The 20,640-nt window shown below is 42.8% G+C and overlaps 1 protein-coding gene across 1 annotated transcript in view; it reads left to right on the top strand.

Moving 5' to 3' along the window:
* Positions 1 to 19,854, top strand: part of ATP6V1B2 (ATPase H+ transporting V1 subunit B2) — a 31,062-nt gene extending 11,208 nt beyond the window's left edge. The window contains exons 2-14 of the mRNA XM_084803891.1: positions 1,208 to 1,263; positions 2,564 to 2,662; positions 5,487 to 5,580; positions 5,703 to 5,780; positions 6,820 to 6,959; positions 8,184 to 8,285; positions 12,341 to 12,438; positions 14,072 to 14,195; positions 15,117 to 15,267; positions 16,543 to 16,625; positions 17,412 to 17,516; positions 17,779 to 17,908; positions 18,017 to 19,854. Coding sequence (XP_084660017.1) covers positions 1,208 to 1,263; positions 2,564 to 2,662; positions 5,487 to 5,580; positions 5,703 to 5,780; positions 6,820 to 6,959; positions 8,184 to 8,285; positions 12,341 to 12,438; positions 14,072 to 14,195; positions 15,117 to 15,267; positions 16,543 to 16,625; positions 17,412 to 17,516; positions 17,779 to 17,908; positions 18,017 to 18,159 — 1,403 coding nt within the window. The 3' untranslated portion in view covers positions 18,160 to 19,854. The remainder of the gene's footprint in view (positions 1 to 1,207; positions 1,264 to 2,563; positions 2,663 to 5,486; positions 5,581 to 5,702; positions 5,781 to 6,819; positions 6,960 to 8,183; positions 8,286 to 12,340; positions 12,439 to 14,071; positions 14,196 to 15,116; positions 15,268 to 16,542; positions 16,626 to 17,411; positions 17,517 to 17,778; positions 17,909 to 18,016) is intronic.
* The last annotated feature ends 786 nt before the right edge of the window (positions 19,855 to 20,640 follow it).

Genomic DNA, 20,640 nt, shown 5'->3' with positions numbered 1-20,640 from the left:
CCAGACAAACAGGTGATGGCCAGTGTTCAGAATCTGAATAGTGAACAAACTGGAGTGGTAAGGGTTCTCCAAAACATGTATTGTCTGTTTGAACCCGTGCATTCCAGATCTCCTTAACCCAGTGGTAAGCGTCTTGCACAGTTCTGTTCAGTCTAAGTGCCAAATGTGTCTCTGGTTGCCTTCTATTCTCCCAGTACTGGAGATGGTGCATGCAGATAACTTGAGCCAGTATAGGTCGGATTGTATTTCCTGGCTGTTGGCTGCAGGAAATTAAAGCTTCTAAAGTTGAATGAGCCCTTGGACTTTGAGATGGCTGGTGTTGCTGTCTGAGTTTTGTGTGCTAGAGATCCTGTCCCAAAGGTTGTTATGGATCTGCAGCTCTCAAGTTGGTATGAGATTTCTTCTGGCACCACAGCAAAGCATAAAATAAGCAAGACCTACTGTACATTTTCCTTCCAGGGTGCATTGTTCATGCAACAGGAGGATTTTCTGAAACAAAGGTGTTTGCCTGTGTTAAGTTTCAGTATAGTGGCATAAAATCCATAGCCTTGTATATTAAGTTATCACAGTGCCCACTTATTCAGTTGAATGTTCAGTGCCTTTCTACTCTGTGAGTTGCTGCTTTGTATTTCAGGATCTTGGCCATCACAGAGCTCTTCCCAGATTCTGAATTGGTTAAACAGGAGGCACAATGTCAGTGTTTATAAGGTCTTATTATAACCAAGTCTAGAGAAATTTGGTGTGCCTGAAAATGTGGTTCAGACATCCTGGAACTTGATTTTGTTTTCTCCAGACTAGAAAATAACTCTCATCCCTTGAATTTAAAAGGAGGCAGTTATCAGTACCAGCAACATACATAGCAGTTTGATGGGTAGTGATGGGTACTGTATTTGGGTGGGGGCACAGAAGTGGCGCAATGAGGAAGTGCTCGAGGTTACTTCAGCCATGTCACAACAGTTGGCTCACTTGAACAAGTGACATTCCTTTAACATGCAACACATTCCCCTGCTGGTTGTTATCTATCTCTCACAAAGATGGCTTTTAAAAGTGTAGAATAATGGATCGCACTAGGGTGCTGACTGGAGATTGTCATTGATGTGGGTTCATCTCCAGAGTGCAGAACCATGCCTAATCATTTCTGCTGATATATGTATGTGTTGAATCAAAAATTTATTGAGCTAAGTATCTCTTCTTGGTTATTTTTCAGCATATAAAACAGTGTCTGGAGTTAATGGGCCACTTGTAATCTTGGATCAAGTGAAGGTAAAGTTGAGTTTTGATGGGTACTTAAGTAGCTCTGCATCCTGTAATTTCTGACACATTTCCAAACACTGACTTATAGGAATAAACTGCATAAGGTCTGCATAATGGCATTTGGGCAGCCTTGCATTTAAGCGCTAGCTTGATAACCATAGGAGACCAGGACCAGGGATTGCATGCAAAGGAGTGAATGGGCTGGCAGAAGAGAGATGAAGAGCTCTGTCCCTCCTCTGCACCCAGCTTAGACAAATAGGCAGCAAGAGGAGGGAAGCCCCTTCATTTGTGCCCGCATAGAAATGAATTTATCTATACCTCCTTTGCCAGCCCCCTGCAGGCTAATATTAAAAATTGTGGATCCACCTTTGTAGATTTATTTACAAGGCTCCCTTTGGGCATCCCCACTGCAGATCATATTCTTACAATAAAATGTGTTGATGTAGTGAACGGCATTCTCCCAACTGCGCTAGTCACATTCCCAATTTGAAAATGCTTTAGTGGATGCTTGTAGCTTGACCACCGGACCCAAGATCTAACATGGATTTTTTTTTTGTATTGCTTTGAAACAGAAGCAGTGCAATATATCTTACCTATAAGCTAAGCCCAGTAAGCTACCAACAATAATTTGGGGTCATGTTCTGTTTCATGTGTGGCCATTTAATCTTATATGCTATGTAGATTGTAGGTAGTGACTTAAGCCATATGGAGAATTCCCAGTTAAAGTAAAATTTGGACACTTGTGGCTCTTCCAAGAGGCTTGAGTGGGAGTGCAACAGTGGCCATCAGCCTTGCTGTGTCAGCTTTTACACTGTCCCCAGTTCAGTTGAATTGTGCCATAGATAAGGCTTGCTAGAGAGCAAGGATTCCTCTGAAATATACCCACCATCTGCCACCCCTTGAGCAACATGTTATGTATATTGAATGTTGGAGTTGTGGAGGTAGATAGAAACCTACACCTCCTTCAAGGTAAAGGTAAGAAACATATTGTGTGGCTTCTAGGAAGAGAGAGCTAGACGCTATTATTTGTCAGCCATAGAATGGTATAGCAACATTTAGTGGTGGGATGGCACACAAGTCACAAGCTGAATGACTGAACAGAATGCTAGACTCCAGCCAGTCCATGATTAAATTCTGTAAAGCAGCTTTAGCATTCACCTAAGTTGTCACAGCTTCAGTTCATACCTTAACCTGGCAAGGAGAGCGCCACTCATGTTGGTTCAGTGTTGGTGTTTTGCAACTTACATTCATATCTGTTATGTTCTTGTCAAACCTTTTGGCCCACCTAACCATTATTTTTGTCACTTAGTTTCCTAGGTATGCAGAGATTGTGCACTTGACACTACCGGATGGAACAAAGAGAAGCGGGCAGGTGCTGGAAGTCAGTGGATCCAAAGCTGTTGTTCAGGTAAACAGTGGGGCAATTTGTGTGATGGAATTGGTGGTTTCTCCTGTATATCTGTTCTTGGGTAGAAGCAAAACTTCTGGACTTGGAAAGATTGGCCTGAGTTTTCAAGCTACAAATAACTTTCAAGAGCCAATGACCAGCACAGTCCTTAATCTCTAGTTAAGTTACTGCAAAACCCATTTGTCCCCACTGCTTCTACCAGCAGGAACAGCTAAACAACTCAGGGACACTCAGTCCCTGGGGTTTTTTATTGCTACGTCCAAACCCAGAATTCTAGCTTGTCTCTCACCTGACAGCCGAAGTTCGAACCCAGGGTGTTCCTAGGTTAGCTGCTTCCGCTGGCAGATAAGAAGTAGATTTTTTAGGGTTTTGCTACATATATTCTAGCTGTCACAGTTAGATTCTCTGCAAAATCCATGTCTTCCTCATTATGTTTTAACAAACCCACTAGCGATTGAAGCAAAGTATATCCTGTTATTTTTGCACTAGTGGCCAACACTAATTTCCAATAGCTTTTAAACTTTTCAGTCTTAAAGTTTGTGGCTTCACTACAGCACTATTATCTGAAATTGTATCATACATCCAGCTAATCTTATCTGTGTAATACTATCTATATAGCTTTTTATAAAATGTTTTTCTTATTCCAAGGTTTAATATCAGACTTCAAGAACACATGCTTTCCCATTCCTCCTCAGATCATGTTCCCGCTTTTATGTTTAGCTACATTCTTCAGAGTGTTCTTCCCAGAAGAGTTTTATATAATTTTAGACACAACTCCTTTCTGGTCTTTAGGTTTAAATAACCATTCAAATTGTGGTGCTGGATTCACATTGTGCCACTCATGAAACATTGAATTCACTCAACTTCTGAGGTGTTGGTACTGGGGCCTAAAATAAGGCTCTTGCATTACTAATGCATGGCTCAGGACCCCGATACCTCAAGGACCATCTGCCATATGAACCTCCCTTGTTCCTGACGTTGACCTCAGAGGCCCATCTCTGTGCCCCCTCTGAGACAAGCTCAGGGGTGGCAGTTCAGGAATGGTCCTTTTCTATGATAGGCCCAAGTTTTTGGAACTCTCTCCCCAAGGAAATGTATTTGGCACTGACTCTGTTTTTGTGGTGCCAGATGAAAGGCATACTTATTTTCTCAAGATGTTTGGACATTACTTATAGCCCAATTGTTGTGGGCTGTTTTTGTGGTGTTCGTTCTAGGCTGTGAAGGGGAAAAGATTTCTGAGTGTGCCACATGTTCCTGAGGTTCGCCTCAGGAGCACTTACACTAGAGTCTTTAGTGTTGCGGTACCCACCCTCTGGAACGCTTTAGCAACTGACATTAGACAGGCCGCCACAGTTCTAGCATTTCGACATCTTCTTAAAACTCATTTCTTTACACAGGCTTTCCCTGAAGTGTGACCCAGCCAGTAGAGTGTGTGGTTTTATTGCTGATTAATTTGTATTGTTTTTATATTTATTGCTTTGATGCCATCATATTTTATGTTCACCGCTTTGATACCTCTGGAAAGCGGTATATAAATTCAAATAATAATTAAATAAATTAAACTGTGGGTGAACACTTTTCTTCTATTGTTTTTATGGTGTTTACGTTTATTTGTATTATTGTGCTCATTACGGTTTATAGTGATTTTGGGGGTTTCCTGTTAATTATGGATTTCTATATTTGTACTTTAAGGCTCTTTTTGTGGTGGGAAAGGACTCATAAATTTAATTAACTAATACTAATAACCAGTGCACATATATCCTTTCTGAATGTCCTATTTGCTTTGTACAAGTGCAACTACTGAGCACGGGGTTGGACTCGATGGTCTTATAGGCCCCTTCCAACACTACTGTGATACTGCTGTTTTCTGTTTTGACACAATTTACATGTTTGAGACAAAAACCATCATTAGTGATAATGGAGAACTCAATTGTGTTTGATATTTGTCCCTCAATTTTAATATTGCAGAAACAATAATATGTTCTAAGTCTCTCTCCCTTAGACATCCCTTTGAAAGGTTTAATATAAATGGACAAAGAGCTCTGTTGTAACTCTATCCAAGTATCACATCCATCACTTTGAAACCAGTCTACCATTACAGCCTGTTTAGCATGATAATATATTTTGATATTAGGCATAGGCATACTAGCTTTCAAATGCTGTAGCTGTAAAATGCCTTGCTATACCCTTACTGCTTAAATCAGCAAGGATACATGTTGTTCCATACAAACATTATTCAAACAGGTTGAATTTTTCACGTTATTTTATCTCAGTCCTATAGCCGATATCCTAAAAAGTGAGGATAATTTAGGAAAATAATTTTAACTAGGGATATTCTGCCCATTCATGATCATTTCAAATTTTTCCACTTTCTCAGATCTGTTTTAATCTTTAAGTAGTTCGTTGATACTACCATCACACATACCTGTCATGTTTTGAGAGAGAGAGATACTTGGTTATTTAACTTTCCTTTCTTTCCATATCTAATTAAATATTCCCTTATTGTCTTGCTTTACCTGATCATTGATATTTAACTTGATGATTTCTGACTTGTTTGTTTTATAGCCTTGTACTTGTTTTACAGCTACAAATCTGGGTAGACAGGGTTTTTTTTTGTTAAATTCCAGGAGAAACCTATTTGGATTGCTGAAACATAACCTTAAATGGAGGTGATGGTGTATTATCTTAACCTGTTTTTGATCAGATTTTATGTGTGTTACCTAGTCTGCATAATTTGCTGCTTTTTTTTGCAGCAAAAAGTTTCAAGCACCAGATTAAACAAAAATAACAAATATTAAAATATTTACCTCTCTCCCTTTTTGAGGTTTTTGAGGGAACTTCCGGAATTGATGCTAAGAGAACATCTTGTGAATTCACTGGGGATATCCTTCGAACCCCAGTATCTGAAGATATGCTTGGTAGGTACACGATCTTGTTTCTTGAATCAATAACAGGCTTTTCCCCCATGATGTCAGTTTCCACGCACAATGATAGCCACTGCTCTGTTAAGGGACCTGCTCTTTTGTGCTTGCCTTTTCAGGTCGTGTGTTTAACGGATCAGGAAAGCCGATAGACAGAGGCCCTGTGGTCTTGGCTGAAGAGTACCTTGATATCATGGGTATGTTCACCTTCTTAACATAAGGTTTGCCCTTTTAGTATTCCAGAGGTGAGCTTGCAGCTCAGTGTATTGAAGATGCCAGTTAGCATAATAAAATGGCAGTTCAGTATACATCTCTACTGTACAAACCTGGAGGTTAACCAACTGGTTGCTTGTCCTCCGCAAGCCCCGCTTGTTCAAAATCAGAGTTGGCAGAAGCGGACTTCAGTCACACAAACATAATGCTTGATTCTGTTTATTTTCAGTTAGTTGACTGTATCTTCTTAGCATTTCTGGTTGAAGCAGGAGTCACACAACATGTTCTGCATAGTAGGTGCTAACATAGAGACCTAGTTCGTACATAACAGTGGCATTTGGCAGCAGAATAGTTTGTTCTTAGGTTAACTTTGGGTTGTTTAACCCATGAATAACCCAAAATGTCCAGGTTTGGATGTCACGCTAACAACTTATGAATGGGGCATTTGTAGGATGTTGCTGCAAACCAGAAGTGACTCGCACGCAGCACGCATCCCCAAAATTTGCCACCAAATGCTGCCATTACATGCAAACAGTCCGAGAGAAAGCCCAGCTCCTCACCCTTGAAGATCTCATCCAGAAGAACCATTTCTAGTTCTCCCATAATGTTATCTGCTGATCTCATCACAAAGATTTCAGTTCCATGTCCACAAAAGTAAAAGAGGCCCACAAAGGTCTTCCTGGCTAGAAAGTCCACAAGTGGCTGAGGAAGGCTGACTTCTTTTTTTTCTAGCAATGTCTGAAGACAGTGACTTCTTCAAACCGTATCAATAGTGCAGTGAGAACAGGTCATACTTTTCCCCCAAAGATCACGCCAGGTGAAAATTATCTTTAGAAATGTCAAACCTGTTCAAACAAATGTTAACTGTCAATAAAATGTTGGGAAAATTTGCTGTTGGCACAAAAGTCTTTGAATTTAGGAACATAGCGCTAATATTCTGGATTTAATATCCTTTACTGGAACCTTAATCCAAGAAATGCAGATTAAAAATGATGGATTTTTGCCCCTATCAAAATGAAATAGGTCAACCAATCAATCCTCAGTGTCGAATCTACCCAGAAGAGATGATTCAGACTGGCATTTCTGCTATAGATGGCATGAACAGCATTGCCAGAGGACAGAAAATTCCCATTTTCTCTGCTGCTGGGCTGCCCCATAATGAGGTAGGTGCTCTATGAGACTTTTTATATAGGCATGCATGGATGTGGTAATTATGGGAAGGGCCATAGCTCAGTGGTAGAGTATCTGCATTATATGCAGAAGGTCCCAGATTCAGTCCTTGGTATCCCCCAGGTAGGGTGGCAGGTCCCCTGTCGAGCCACTGCCAACCAGCACAGACAGAGAGAAAAACCTGCGTTTACTTCATTTATGGGCTGCCCTATCCACAAGTTCTCTGGGTGGCTCACAGACTAACAATAAAAATTAAAAATACAGTGATACAATTAAAATGCAATGAAATATAAATAACGCAGCATTAAAACAGATCAAAGAAAACAGAGTACAAAGAATAAAAATAAGTCAAACTAAAACAACATTAAGAATTACAACATGATTGAAAAGCCTTGGGGATAATAAAAAGGTCTTTGCCTTTAGACATGTAAAGTAGAGGTGAGGTGAATCTATCTGGGGAAGGCATTCCACAGCTGAAAAGGCCCTTTCACACATAGCTCCCTGACATACCTCACTTAATGGGAGCACTTGAAGGGCCTCAGAGGAAGATCTCTGGTCCAGTAAAGGGACAACAGCCATCTTTTTTCGAGATTTGTCAGTCTACTGATGTCTTGATTAGTCTGGATTATTTTGGGTCCCTTCTGAAACATTGGGGCTTTTCACACAACACACTAACCCACACTCAGTGGTTGAGTTTGGGTTGTTGAACCATGGGTTAGCATGTTGTCTGAATGCAGTACACTTTCCACAGGTTGGGTTATCGTGTTGTCTGAACACAGCTAGGGTAGCTTGTTAACCATGCAGTGTGGCTGAACAACAACAAGCCATGGGTTTTCAAGGTGGCTTGTTTGAGGAAATAAGCCACACTGTATGGTTAACAAGCCACCCTGGCTGCATTCAGACAATGCGCTAACACACAGATCAAAAGAACCCACACTCAACAACTGAGGTGGGGTTAGTGTGCTGTGTGAACAACCCCAGAATCTTCCTGCTTGGCAGGCATAGACTTTGTCAACCAACATATATGATTACCCCTCTCCCATCTGCTAGCTATTATGTTTAGTAGCAGATCAAAGGTGAAGCAAAGATTATCTGTGTTCCTGTAGTTCATATGTGAAAAACAGATGCTCTGTCTGTTGGCCATTGCATTTTTTTCCCTGAAAACTGATGCCCAGTATTTTTAGGCATGAGCAGCTCTTTTAACTTTTTGCTTTCAGATAGCAGCTCAGATCTGTCGCCAGGCAGGCTTGGTGAAGAAATCCAAAGATGTGATGGACTATAGTGAAGATAATTTTGCCATTGTGTTTGCTGCTATGGGAGTAAGTAGCTAAAAGCATATGAAATGGGCATTCCAGCTCACGATTTTTGACCATATACACCAGCCATTTGGGAGGTGCATTTATAATCAGGGGTGGTAAAACTTTTTCAACCAGATGGCCGAATTGAATTTCACTCTTGCGGCGGCGGGAGGGGGGAGCTGTGTTCCAGTGATGGGTGGGGCCAAAGGCAAAAAGGTCAAGTCCAAAAAAAGAGGTTATTTTAACTTACAGCCCTTATTGGCAGTAACTAAGCCTTCAGAGAGGCATTTCAACCTTTTAAAATGGGGGAGGGAGCATGCAAAATCCAGGAAGCCATCAAACAATCAGCAGTCAGAAGCAGGGATGCAGCTATTTGGTGAACCCTAAAGGACCAGATTGGAACCCCAAGTGGGCTGGATATGGCCCATTGGCCTACAGTCCAACACCCCTGGTTTACATGAAAAGTTCTGCATGAGATGTTACCTGCAGCAGAACAGCATCTGTACAACGGGGCACATAGTGCATTTGTACATCCCAAGGACCTGTAATGTTAATCCCCAGGCCAGGATAGGATTAATTAGACTGTGTAGTGTTCATCATTCATCTGTATAAAATAACTTAATTAATCTTTAGACTGTAGTCTGGAAGGGAATCTTCTGAAGAGATAGCAGGCATCCCTGTTAAGAAATGAGCTCTCAAAGGGATTGATATATTTTTTCCTACTGTGAAATATTATCTTCACTTCTGTGCTTTCATTTGCTACAACATTTATTTATATATGTATTTATATATTAGGTGCCTATAGAACAAGTTCCCTAAGCATTGTACAAAATCAGTGAAAATAAAACAATACAACAAACAACAACAATACATCTTTAAAATACTACCCAGCATCAAAAAAGCCATTACATAAATACCAATAAAATAAAACACAATACAATTTCAGGAGCTAAAATCAGCTAGGTGCTAAAACCACCATCGGTATGATAAGATCTAAAATATCAGGCTTCTGAAAGGCCTGAGAGAGCTAAAAAAAAGGGGGCTTAGCTTGGTGCCGGAAGGACAACAATGTGGACAGCAAGCAAGCTTCCCTGGGAAGAACTCTGCACAGCTAGGGGCCACCCTAGAAAAGGCCCTCTTTTGGATTTGCAACATACATTTTTTGATGTTGCCAGGTTACAATCCAGGGGCTTGCTCTGTCCTTTCAAAAGTTCCAGTGAAGTGGAACTTCACCTGTTCCACTTCACTGAACGCCTGTTCCTTCTTCCATCCTTTTTACCTGCACTTCTGGCTGTAGTGAGCTGGACTGCAGGTGTGCCACACTGCAGGGTGGCTGGACAAAACAGCAAGGGAAGAAAGAATTGAGTGGGGGAGCATGTTCAGCATCTTTTCCCTCAGGTGCTTGTTTTAAAATGGGTGGGCAACCTGCAGCCTCATTTCATATAGCCCATGGCCTAACAAGACCGCTGCAAATAATCTGTTCAGACCTGTGGCAAGAGCAATCTCCCCTCCATCAGTAGCTCACTGGGTGGTGGCGAGGGGAGAGAAAGAAAAGGTAGTGGTAGAAACTGCTGGCATGAGAGAGAGAGAGAGAGAGAGATCGTACCTCCTACAGTCAGGGCCAGAAATATTGGAACAAGGATAACTGTTTTGGCAGTTGGCCTCTGTACACCACCACACTGAAGTTGAAAGGAAACATACCCAGATGGGAGCGGTCAGGACTTTCAGCTGTAATTCAAGGGGCGTGACAAAAGTGGGGCACTAACCATTCAGGAAGTACAGCCAGTGGCAGACACACACACCCATTGTTGGTGGCTCATAAGTAATGGAATGAATGGCTGACAAGCAGCTGCATGGCCAGGTGTGGCCTGTTTCCTGGGTACCCCATGACCAATCAAGCAGATAAAAGGCCTGGAGGTGGTTCTGAGTGTTACATTTGCATTTGGTAGCTGTTCACTGGAACTCCCAACATGAGGTCCAAAGAGGTGTCCATGCGAGTGAAGGAGGCCATCATTAGGCTGAGGAAACAACATAAATCCATCAGAGAGATAGCAAAAACAGTGGGAGTGGCCAGTACAACAGTTTGGAACATCCTGAAAAAGAAGGAATTAACTGGCAAGCTCAGCAACAGCAAAAGGCCTGGAAGACCACGGAAGACAACTAAAGGGGATGACCGCAGAATTCTGCTCAGGGTGAAGAGGAACCCTTTTCACAACATCTATCCAGGTCAAAAACACTCTTGAGGACGTAGGCATGTCATTGTCAATATCTGCAGTCAAGAGAGGGCTGTATGAATGTAAATACAGAGGCTTCACAACAAGGTGTAAACCACTGGTAACACTCAAGAACTGAAAGGCCAGATTAGCCTTTGCCAGCAAACACCTCAAAAAGCCTGCCCAGTTCTGGAATAAGATTCTTTGGACTGATGAAACCAAGATTAACTTGTACCAGAATGATGGGAAGAGAAAAGTATGGAGAAGGAAAGGAACAGCTCATGACCCAAAGCATACCACATCATCTGTCAAACATGGTGGAGGCAGTGTTATGGCATGGGCATGTATGGCTGCCAATGGAACTGGGTCACTGGTGTTTATTGATGACCTGACTGCTGATAAAAGCAGCAGGATGAATTCTGAAGTGTATAGGGCTATACTTTCTGCTCAGATTCAGCTGAATGCTGCTAAACTGATAGGATGCCGCTTCATATTGCAGATGGATAATGACCCAAAACATACAGCAAAAGCTACCCAACAGTTTCTCAAGGCAAAGAAGTGGGATGTTCTTCTGTGGCCAAGTCAGTCACCTGATCTCAACCCAATAGAGCATGGTTTTCACTTACTGAAGACAAGACTGAAGGCAGAAAGACCCACAAACAAGCAGCAGCTGAAGGCAGCTGCAGTAAAGGCCTGGCAAAGCATCTCGAGTGAGGAAACTCAGCATTTGGTCATGTCCATGGGTTCCAGACATCAGGCAGTCATTGACTGCCAAGGATTTTCATCCAGGTATTAAAGGAGATCCTTAAGTTTGAAATGATGTTGGTTTGTTCCATTACTTATGAGTAGGGATGTCAGAGAATTCCGCCACGGATCTTGGTGAGGCCGAATGCCAGTGCATTCAGCCCCCCGAACTCCGTGGCAAAACGGCCTGCCGCCCCCCCGCGGATCCCCCCCAGGACGAGACTTACCTGGGGCGGGTCTTCCCGCCGGTGGTGGCGGCTGCGGCAGCTGATCTTCTGACCGGCTGCCGCCGCCATTTGCAGTCTTGTAAAAAACAAAAACAAAAAAACAACGTGATAGGCTACGTAAAGATTTACGTAGCCTATCATGGCTGGGTTTAAAAAAAAAAAATGACATGATAGGCTACGTAAAGATTTACGTAAAAAAAAAAACCAAAAAAACCCCCCGTGTATGCAAATGGCGGTGGCTACGGCTGCTGCCATTTGCGTTCCTTATTTTTGGCCGTCTTAGTCTACGTAAATATTTACGTAGACTATGATGGCGAAAATAAAGGGGAACGCAAATAGCGTAGCGGGCGCTATTTGCGTCCCTTTTTGATTCGCCGTTTTAGCCTACGTAAATATTTACGTAGACTGAGACGGCCAAAAATAAGCCGTCTTCCTGAATGGTTAGTGCCCCACTTTTGTCACACCCCTTGCACTACAGCTGAAAGTCCTGACTTCACTCCCATCTGGGTGTGTTTCCTTTCGACTTCAATGTGGTGGTGTACAGAGGCCAACTGCCCAAACAGTTATCCTTGTTCCAATATTTCTGGCCCTGACTGTATATAGCTAAAACAATAAGTTTACTTTTATGTCATGCCTATCACACATTCCAGCATTAATTTCCATCCTCCACTGCCTGAAAACTTTGTCTTTCTCTGACAAATTGCAAGGACAATCATAGGAATGTACAGAGTACATGCATCCTCCGTTATGAATTGACAGAAAGCAGAATTGGCTGTGTGTGTCCCCCCCCCCCGTTTTTATGTTGGCAGCTTCTTTAGAATTAGTTTTCCACAAGTTGGGTCTAAATAGCCATTGACTTTGCAACTCACCTCATCTCAATGCTCTGCCGTAGGTGAACATGGAAACAGCTCGGTTCTTCAAATCTGACTTTGAGGAAAATGGTTCCATGGACAATGTGTGTCTGTTCTTGAATCTGGCCAATGATCCAACGTAAGTAGATAAAATTTGATGTTATTCACAAATGAAGGCAATCTAGGGAACAGAGAAAGAAGAAACGTGACTCTGCTTCTTCCAGAAATAGTTAGAAGGTAACTACTGTGGGGAGAGGGACAGAAGTCTGGTGAAATGATACATCTCTAAGAAAGTGGAAGCTTCCTGAGTTTGGGAACCTCACAGTGGTAGAAAAAGATCTGAATCTCTTAAATGCAGCTAGGACAGAACAGAAGATGGCCATTGCTCAAGGCTCAAAAGCACATGATTTATTAACCTGTGTCATTGATTCCTAGAAAGAGAGCCTGTAATAAATAGGGAACTGCTTCCCTAATGTCATTAGTCAGCTACTCCTTCTGCACTGAAAAGAGTGCGGGGAATAAGAGATCTGTTATTCCTTGGCACCAGTAAGGGAGTTGCAAATGTGCAACCTGGGGGAGATGCTTGTGCCTCTTAGCAACAATCTGCCCTGTCTTCGACTCTTGAGAGCCAGCGTTCAAGGAGTGTTACCCTCTTAATTCAGCAGTAGGCATAAAATGCATGTACTGCTGCATTATGCTGCCCTTGCAGTTAGCTGCTAGATGACATCCTCAAAGAATACCATTTGAGTTCACTTGGGGTAGATCGACCTATACTGTACCGAATGTGTGGTCTGAAACCAGAGGGTGCCTTCCTTCCTTGCCTGCCCAGTGTGCCTTTCCCACCACAGGTATCAGCATAACGTTCAGATTGGGTATATTTATTTTAAGGTTTAGCCCATGTATGGCCAGATGACATTGTCGATTCCTGGATTTTATCTAGAATACTGACAAGGTGGCAACAAGGGAGAGGGCCTTCTCAGTGGTGGTCCCCCAACTGTGGAATGAGCTGGAATGAGCTCGAGCTCCCCATTGAGGTCCGCCTGGCACTGACACTGTCATTTTCTCAGTGCCAGATTAACACAGCCCTCTACTCCCAGGCATTTAATGGCATATGATGGGGCACTTATGTCAGCTGTCTCAAACAAGTCTGTTATTAAAATTGTTTATTAAAATTGTTTTAAGCTGTTTAAATGGTTTTAAATTTTGTATGTTAAAATTTTTAGACCATGTTTTATTATAATGTTGTATAATTTGGTTTTTGTATTTTTTGTGAATTGTTGTGAACTGCCCAGAGAGCTTTAACTATTGGGCATTATAGAAATGAAGTTGTTGTTGTTATTGTTATTATTATCTGGATACATGCCCATTGATTTTACATGTGCAACCCCTACTGTAGCATGTGTGGGCATCTGATTGTGTCTGAGTGGGGGGCCAGGAATGCCCAGGGAGGGGGCACTTTCTCTTCCTGCTAAAAGAGCCATCAGGTAAGAGTGTTGTCCAGTCGGGCCTTTAGTCTCAGACCAGTACTTCTAGTCACTCAGCTATAAATGCCTGTCTGTTGGTTAGGAAAAAATTGATATAGTGTTTAGTATTGCTCTTTTTATACCATAGAGAGTAGGACATGTTATGCCTTAACTACTAAATTACTCCCAATGCGTCTTGACTCTTTTCTTCTTCTGAATTGTCTTTTTTTGAAAGTGGGCACCTGTTCGTGTTCAGTGGTGGCCTCCATTCTGGGACAACGTTAATGGGACTTCCTTGTTCTTTTTCAGTATTGAGCGCATCATCACACCTCGTCTTGCTTTGACTACAGCAGAGTTTTTGGCTTATCAGTGTGAGAAGCACGTATTAGTTATTCTGACAGATATGAGCTCCTATGCAGAAGCCCTGAGAGAGGTACTTCCTTTAGCCTGTTTAACAGACCAGTCTCCACCTTGCATGCAACTTCTTTCCTAATAGGTTGAGATTCATTAATAGGGAAGTGGGAACCTTTAAGGAGTGATCATCATTAACTCAGTGCCATGCCAGCTTCTACATTGCTCTAAATTAACTCAGTATCCTCCGTCTCTAGATTTAATTTAGTTATCAGATTTCCTGATTACTTGCAGTTTGCTCAGAATAACTGTAGGAATCTGCTGCTTATGGTTCTTAGTGAGTACTTCAGAAAGTTCTGACACATATATGTTATCTCCTCTTACTGCTGTCTTCGGGCATTACTTCATAGATGCTTTGAAAGAATTTGAAAGGGCTGTTAATACCTTTCCAACTACTGCCATAGATCCATCCTCTTTGTGATCTTGGCAGCCCATGGTACGGATGGGGACTGGCAGCACGTGAAAGAAATTGTTGCTTTATCAAGGGGCTTGTTCCCCATGTTTTCTGTGCTTCAGGTTTTACATGACAATGTAGGATGTTGCCATGTACACCTGCCTGTAAACTCAGCACTGCAGACTTTGCTTGTTTGACCAGGTATTAAAACAGCTACGCTGCAAACGTTTATACTGTATCAACAATATAACATTGTACATCACATAAACAAAGAAAACATGGGTCCCTGCTCCTAAGAGCTCACAATCTCAGGTTTGGCAGAAGGAATGGAGGGAGGAATGGGAGTGAAGCTGTCAGTGACCCTCTGGTCAGCAGTGTGGAAACTTGCCTTAAGAAGGGATACTGTGTGTGGCAGAGGACAGAAGAGATGTTTTTGCTACCAAATGGTGAGCCTCTTTGTCTCTACCATCCTTTTCCCTATTTGACCTTGCTGTTTATGCTGGTGACCCATCCTTTGCCAACATTTTTCTTTGCCTCAATTCCCCAAAGGTCTCAGCAGCCAGGGAAGAAGTGCCAGGTCGCCGTGGCTTCCCTGGTTACATGTACACAGATCTGGCCACTATCTATGAACGAGCTGGACGGGTAGAAGGCAGGAATGGGTCCATTACTCAGATTCCTATTCTTACTATGCCCAACGATGGTGAGTCGTCTTCTAACATGGTTTACATTTAGGCATATTTCTTGTTTTAATGTTTCTCCCATCTTTTGTCTGTGACCAGTGTGTCCATACCTGGCAGGCTGAGGATAACTACATTTAACCTGATGAGCAGACCAGTTCCCTTTTAGGATCAGAGTTGGGAAGAGAGCCAGGTGTTTAAGCCTTGCTGTCTTTGCCTGTAGGAGTTAACTTTGGCACCTTTAACATAGTTCCTTTAAAAAAAATAGCTTTGAGTGGGTTCCGTTTACACATAAAATATTACCTTAATAATGACACCAAAATACTTTCCACTACTGAGGCCAGCACAGTTGTCCAGGTATTTGTTTGCTTGTTTGTTTTATTTTCAAGTACTTTCCCAACTTTTTATTGCTATGCTTTCACCGAGTGATGTACAAAAAATTGTGAGACATGGCACAATTAATATAGTAGACAGCATTGGAAGGAAAGTTGTACGCATTACGTTGAGAAAGCTGGTCTGGATATGGAAGCTATATGTGGTCTCAGTTAAAGGCAGCAATGAAGAGAGAGGTCTTCAAGGCTCATCCAAATGCCTGAACTGAAAGGGCAAGACATACATTTATTGGAAGGGGGCCACCACCCAAAAGACCAGGCCTCTCCTGCACGCCAGCCTAACCAGTCTTAATGGCGATCATTTGAAAAAGGCTCTTGTGATAGATATTCGTGTTATGGCAGGATTAAATGGGTGAAGGCAGTCCTTCAGATAACCTGGTCCCAAGCTGGTTATGGCTTAAAGGCTAAGACCAGCACTTTGAATTGGGCCCAGAAACCTATTGGTAGGCAGTACTACCAGAGCAAAACCAGAATTATGTGTTTAGATGTTCTGCTCCCATATCCAGGTATTTTGCTCCAGCTGTAGCTTCCGGACCATCTCGCTCGCCACCACAGGCCAAGATGGGAGAGGTTGATCCAGCACTTGGTGGCTCCTCTTTCATCAGCACTCCTTTCCACTAGGACAGAGTCTTCCAAATATCCCATCTCTGCCTCCACTCCCTGTACTTGTATAGTTGGAATCCACATCTCCAGTCCCCAAAGCACCACATCCGTCCTTGTTCTCAAAGACCCTGGCTGGCTGCTCAGTTGCCTAGGAGTATGGTGGCTATTACCCCTACCCGTAAAGGGCCTGCCTACTTTTCCATTTCTCCTGTTTGAGCAAGTTTCTTGGTCCCTCACAAAAGCATGGCCGGTTGTCTGCAGTAGCTGGAGAAAACTGAAAGTGTAATATAACTTCTTTTGCAGATATTACCCACCCTATCCCTGACTTGACAGGATACATTACTGAAGGCCAGATCTACGTGGACAGGCAGCTTCACAACAGACAGGTCGGTATGCTAGTTGGGGAATGCTCTTCAGGATATCTTTGGAATGAAGTTTCCTACCCTTATAGGCCTGCTTTGCGGGGATGCTGGGCATATGTGACTCTTTACAAGTCACATATACCCAGTCCGGTCAAGCTGTACTTCTTGAGACCAGCAGTTATACAAGTCTGAAGTAATGCTAGATGCCTCAGTTATTGTCAGAGTGCTCCTAAGAATAAACCGCAAGAGGCAAAATACTTAGCGTGCGTCTAATATGAAGGCGTGCATGTTGTTGTGAGGTATTTCAGCTTGCTTGTTAGGCATGCAATGATTACTTGCTTAGCACCACCAGAAAGATCTATTATTTGTTGCTCCACATCGGTGAAAGATTTCCATCGCTTACCAGTTGACATTCAAAGGATGAATCTGTTTGGAAGCAAATGCCTGATTTCAGAGCCATATTCTTTAATGATGCTGGGAAGGAACAAAAATATTTAGAATGCTACAGCTTTAGCCAGGGAAGTGCAAGAGAAGTATCAATTAGACAAGTCACCTTGGGTAATGGATTGAATCCAGACTTAGTCTTGCTTAGAGTAGACCCATTGAAATCAATGGGATTTAAGTTAGTCATGACTAACTTCCCCCTCAGATTCTAAGTAAGTCTGGCTCCAACCCAATGTCTTGGTTCTCTATTGCTATCCAGTTCCTTAAACTAAATGTTTAATTTTATGTCACAGCAATGGGCTCTAAGCATTTCTCTTGCAGCTCTTAATTTTCAGGAGTGTTGTTAAAACCTGTGTCTCCTTCCAGATTTACCCACCAATCAATGTACTTCCCTCTTTGTCTCGATTGATGAAGTCTGCTATTGGAGACGGGATGACTAGGAAGGATCATGCTGACGTTTCAAACCAGCTGGTAGGTGTGAGCATTACCACGGATGGGCATGTCTTGGAGAGAAGTGAAAGGATACACTAGACAGACTATTATGAAAACTTCAATTTGTTTGCATCAGGATCTCCAGTATTTAAAGTCGCTCTCAGCTCCTACTGCTTGAACCATAGTATCTTGGCTACCTGTCCCAACTAGATGGCTCCAGTCCACAAAGCTTATGCTATAATAAATGTGTTAGTCTTTAAGGTTCCACAAGACTCTTAATTGTTTTTACTCTTTCTCCTAGTATGCCTGCTATGCCATTGGGAAAGATGTCCAAGCCATGAAGGCTGTTGTAGGGGAGGAAGCGCTGACTTCAGATGACCTTCTCTATCTTGAATTCCTGCAAAAGTTTGAGAGGAACTTCATTGCTCAAGGTGGGTATATCATAGTTCAAATGCTCAGGAAGAGCTGAAACTGCTCTTAACTGTCTCAGCATCTTGGTTGGTACCCATATGTAACTGTGCCAGTGGTTATCTTTTCAGGGCCCTATGAAAACCGCACAGTTTACGAGACGTTGGACATTGGCTGGCAGCTGCTACGTATCTTCCCCAAGGAGTTGCTGAAGAGAATCCCTCAGAGCACCCTGGCAGAGTTCTATCCCCGAGATTCCACTGCGAAGCACTAGCTGCACCTTGAACTCCATCAAACGCTGGGTTTACTTCCCTTGTGTTGGTGTTTACTTGTCATCCCTGTAATTAAACGAAGAATAAGTGACATATTTGTGCCAGTGTTCCTGATGTTTTAAGCTGATAACAGAGTTTAAAATATGCTCCTTCTCAAGCATCTGGATCTTGAGAGGTTTACATTTATATAGAGGCCGGGGGGGCGGGGGGGCGGGAATGGTCTGTCTTCACAGACCTTAATTTGGTTTACTGGAAGAATTTTTCTTTAAGCAGTCATGGGGGAAGTAAACACTCAAGGCTGCAATTGCCTGTTCATTTTACTGTGAAACAAATACAGTCCCATAGGAGGTGTAGTTGAGGAAAACCTCTACTCCTTGGCCAGGGCATCCATGTCCATTCAAAACATCCACTGCTCTGTGCTGGTTTGCCAACAGTGAGGGCGGGGGGGGAGGTACACACAACAGAGCAGGGTCATTCCTGGTGGCAGGTCAATCCCACAACTCACCGCTAGCTTCAATTATGGCAGAGAAATTACACAACTATGACATTGCAATGTTTGCACACCCTGGTGCTTGCCCAGTTTAACAAGTGCGCAGTTCCTACCTCTTTTGTGAACCTGGCACGTGGGCCACTGCTTAGACTGCTAGTCTAATCAGCCCGTTTCATATTCTCCATCTGCACCTTTGTGCACATTTGAACATAATATGAAATGATAGCAGAATAGGGACCTCCCACCGTTTACACTTTGAAACTGCACAATAGTTGAAGCTGGAGTACTATGCTGGTACAGCTAATGGTGATCTACCTTGAACAGTGTTAGTCTTCAGAATACCATTCGGAAAGTGGATCATTGCTTTCAGATTGCGCACCACAGAATGGGCCAATGTTTGAATGAAGTTAGGGAGCATCTAATTGTCATATAACCTGGCCCCTTGAGGGTTATATTAGCGGACCCTCCAGTTTATCTAATCAAATTTGTACCAAATGAGGTAGAAAAGGTAAAGGCAAACACAACATGTGAAGAAATATTTTAAATTCTGTTATTACGCAGCCCTTTGGATGACACTGGGTTTTGAACCATGGCTGACCTTGGGTTTGTTTTTAAACCACCTTCCAAACTTGAAATGGGTTAGCCATATTCAACTGGGCAAGAAACAGCTTGCTGTTCAGTGTGTATGTCATCAGTAGTCCAATGCTTGTATGGAATGGGCTTCTGTGGATTTCAAAGCCCAGGGACAAATAGGAACTGTGGGTCTTTGCCTTGATTTTTGCTTTCCAGGCTATCCCTTGGGGCCACACCCAGCGCTCCAGCTTCAGCGACCCAGACTGCAAACTGTGGCAACATCCTACATCACAACCAGGGGTTGCTCAGAGAGATTTGTGGTGACTCAGGCTGCGTAGAAGGTGCTGGTCCCAGCGTCTCCCCCATGCAGCCCTCCAATGCTGTCTCCTATGCAGATCTTCTTTGTACTGTTTTTTGGTCTGTGTGCTCTGTAACTTGGGTGCAGTAGCCTTTTCTTCACTCTAGCGCATTCCATCAAAGTTGTGTCAATCTATTTTTCTCTGGACAGAGGAGGGGGAATCATGGGGGGGGGGAGATAAGCATGAAAATATTTTAATGTAGAAAACTGTGATACCTGAATAATAAGTTAAAACATGAAAATAAATGTTAAACAAACTGGGACTCTGTTCTCTGCTGAGAAGTGGTTGCTTCTTGCTTTTTCTGGGGGCCACTCACAAATGGTGATCCTGTGGGTCTCTTGGTTCCTGCTTCTCCATGGGAGCATTTGATACCTACAAGCTTGGAACATGCAGCTCTGGAGAAGCCCTCTTAATTGGCTGGGGACCCTGTGCTGCTCTTGTGGGACATAATTAATTAAGCAGATGTAACTTGTCCACCAGTGTCAAAGTTATTTGAAGGGAGAAGGGGTGCCATCCTCAGCTGACGTTGCTAAATCCCTCCTTCCCAGCCTGAAGTTGTGTTTGGAACAGCTGGTGACAATGATTAAGCTGCCAAGCTACTATGATAATGCTTGAATTGTTGGAGGGGGAGAAAAGACACAACTCATGTACCCTGTTTGGAGGCAGAAACATGTCCATGTGTTCTTGGCAAATGTGTGTATGTAGCCTAAGGTGCTCTGATTATTAGAGCTGAATGTCAGACATTGGATGTTTGTACATTTTTTTCCTCAAAAGGAAGCACAGATTATAGCTTAAAAGTACAACTGCTTCCATATTAGCCAGAAAGCTAAAATTTGGTACATGTAGTCCCAGATAATACAATTACAAGAAAGGTCTCAAAGGAGACTTGGCCATCTAATTGTCAAAACTCAGTACATCTAATTTAACTTACAAAATAATGCAGCAGCAGTCCAGCACAGAACAAGCAGTCCAGCACAGCACACCATATGGAGCAATCTGAGACTTCCGGTCCTCCACTTAAGGCCCTGGACCATTTCCAATAGCAGCCAGGAATGTATTAG

The sequence above is a fragment of the Heloderma suspectum genome, chromosome 6, assembly GCF_057233095.1.
Source record: "Heloderma suspectum isolate Gila_16-S chromosome 6, 16-S_ref, whole genome shotgun sequence".
In the NCBI taxonomy this organism is placed as follows: domain Eukaryota; kingdom Metazoa; phylum Chordata; class Lepidosauria; order Squamata; family Helodermatidae; genus Heloderma; species Heloderma suspectum.
The sequence above is the reverse complement of the archived record's forward strand: the minus strand, read 5'-3'. Positions and strand labels throughout refer to the sequence as shown.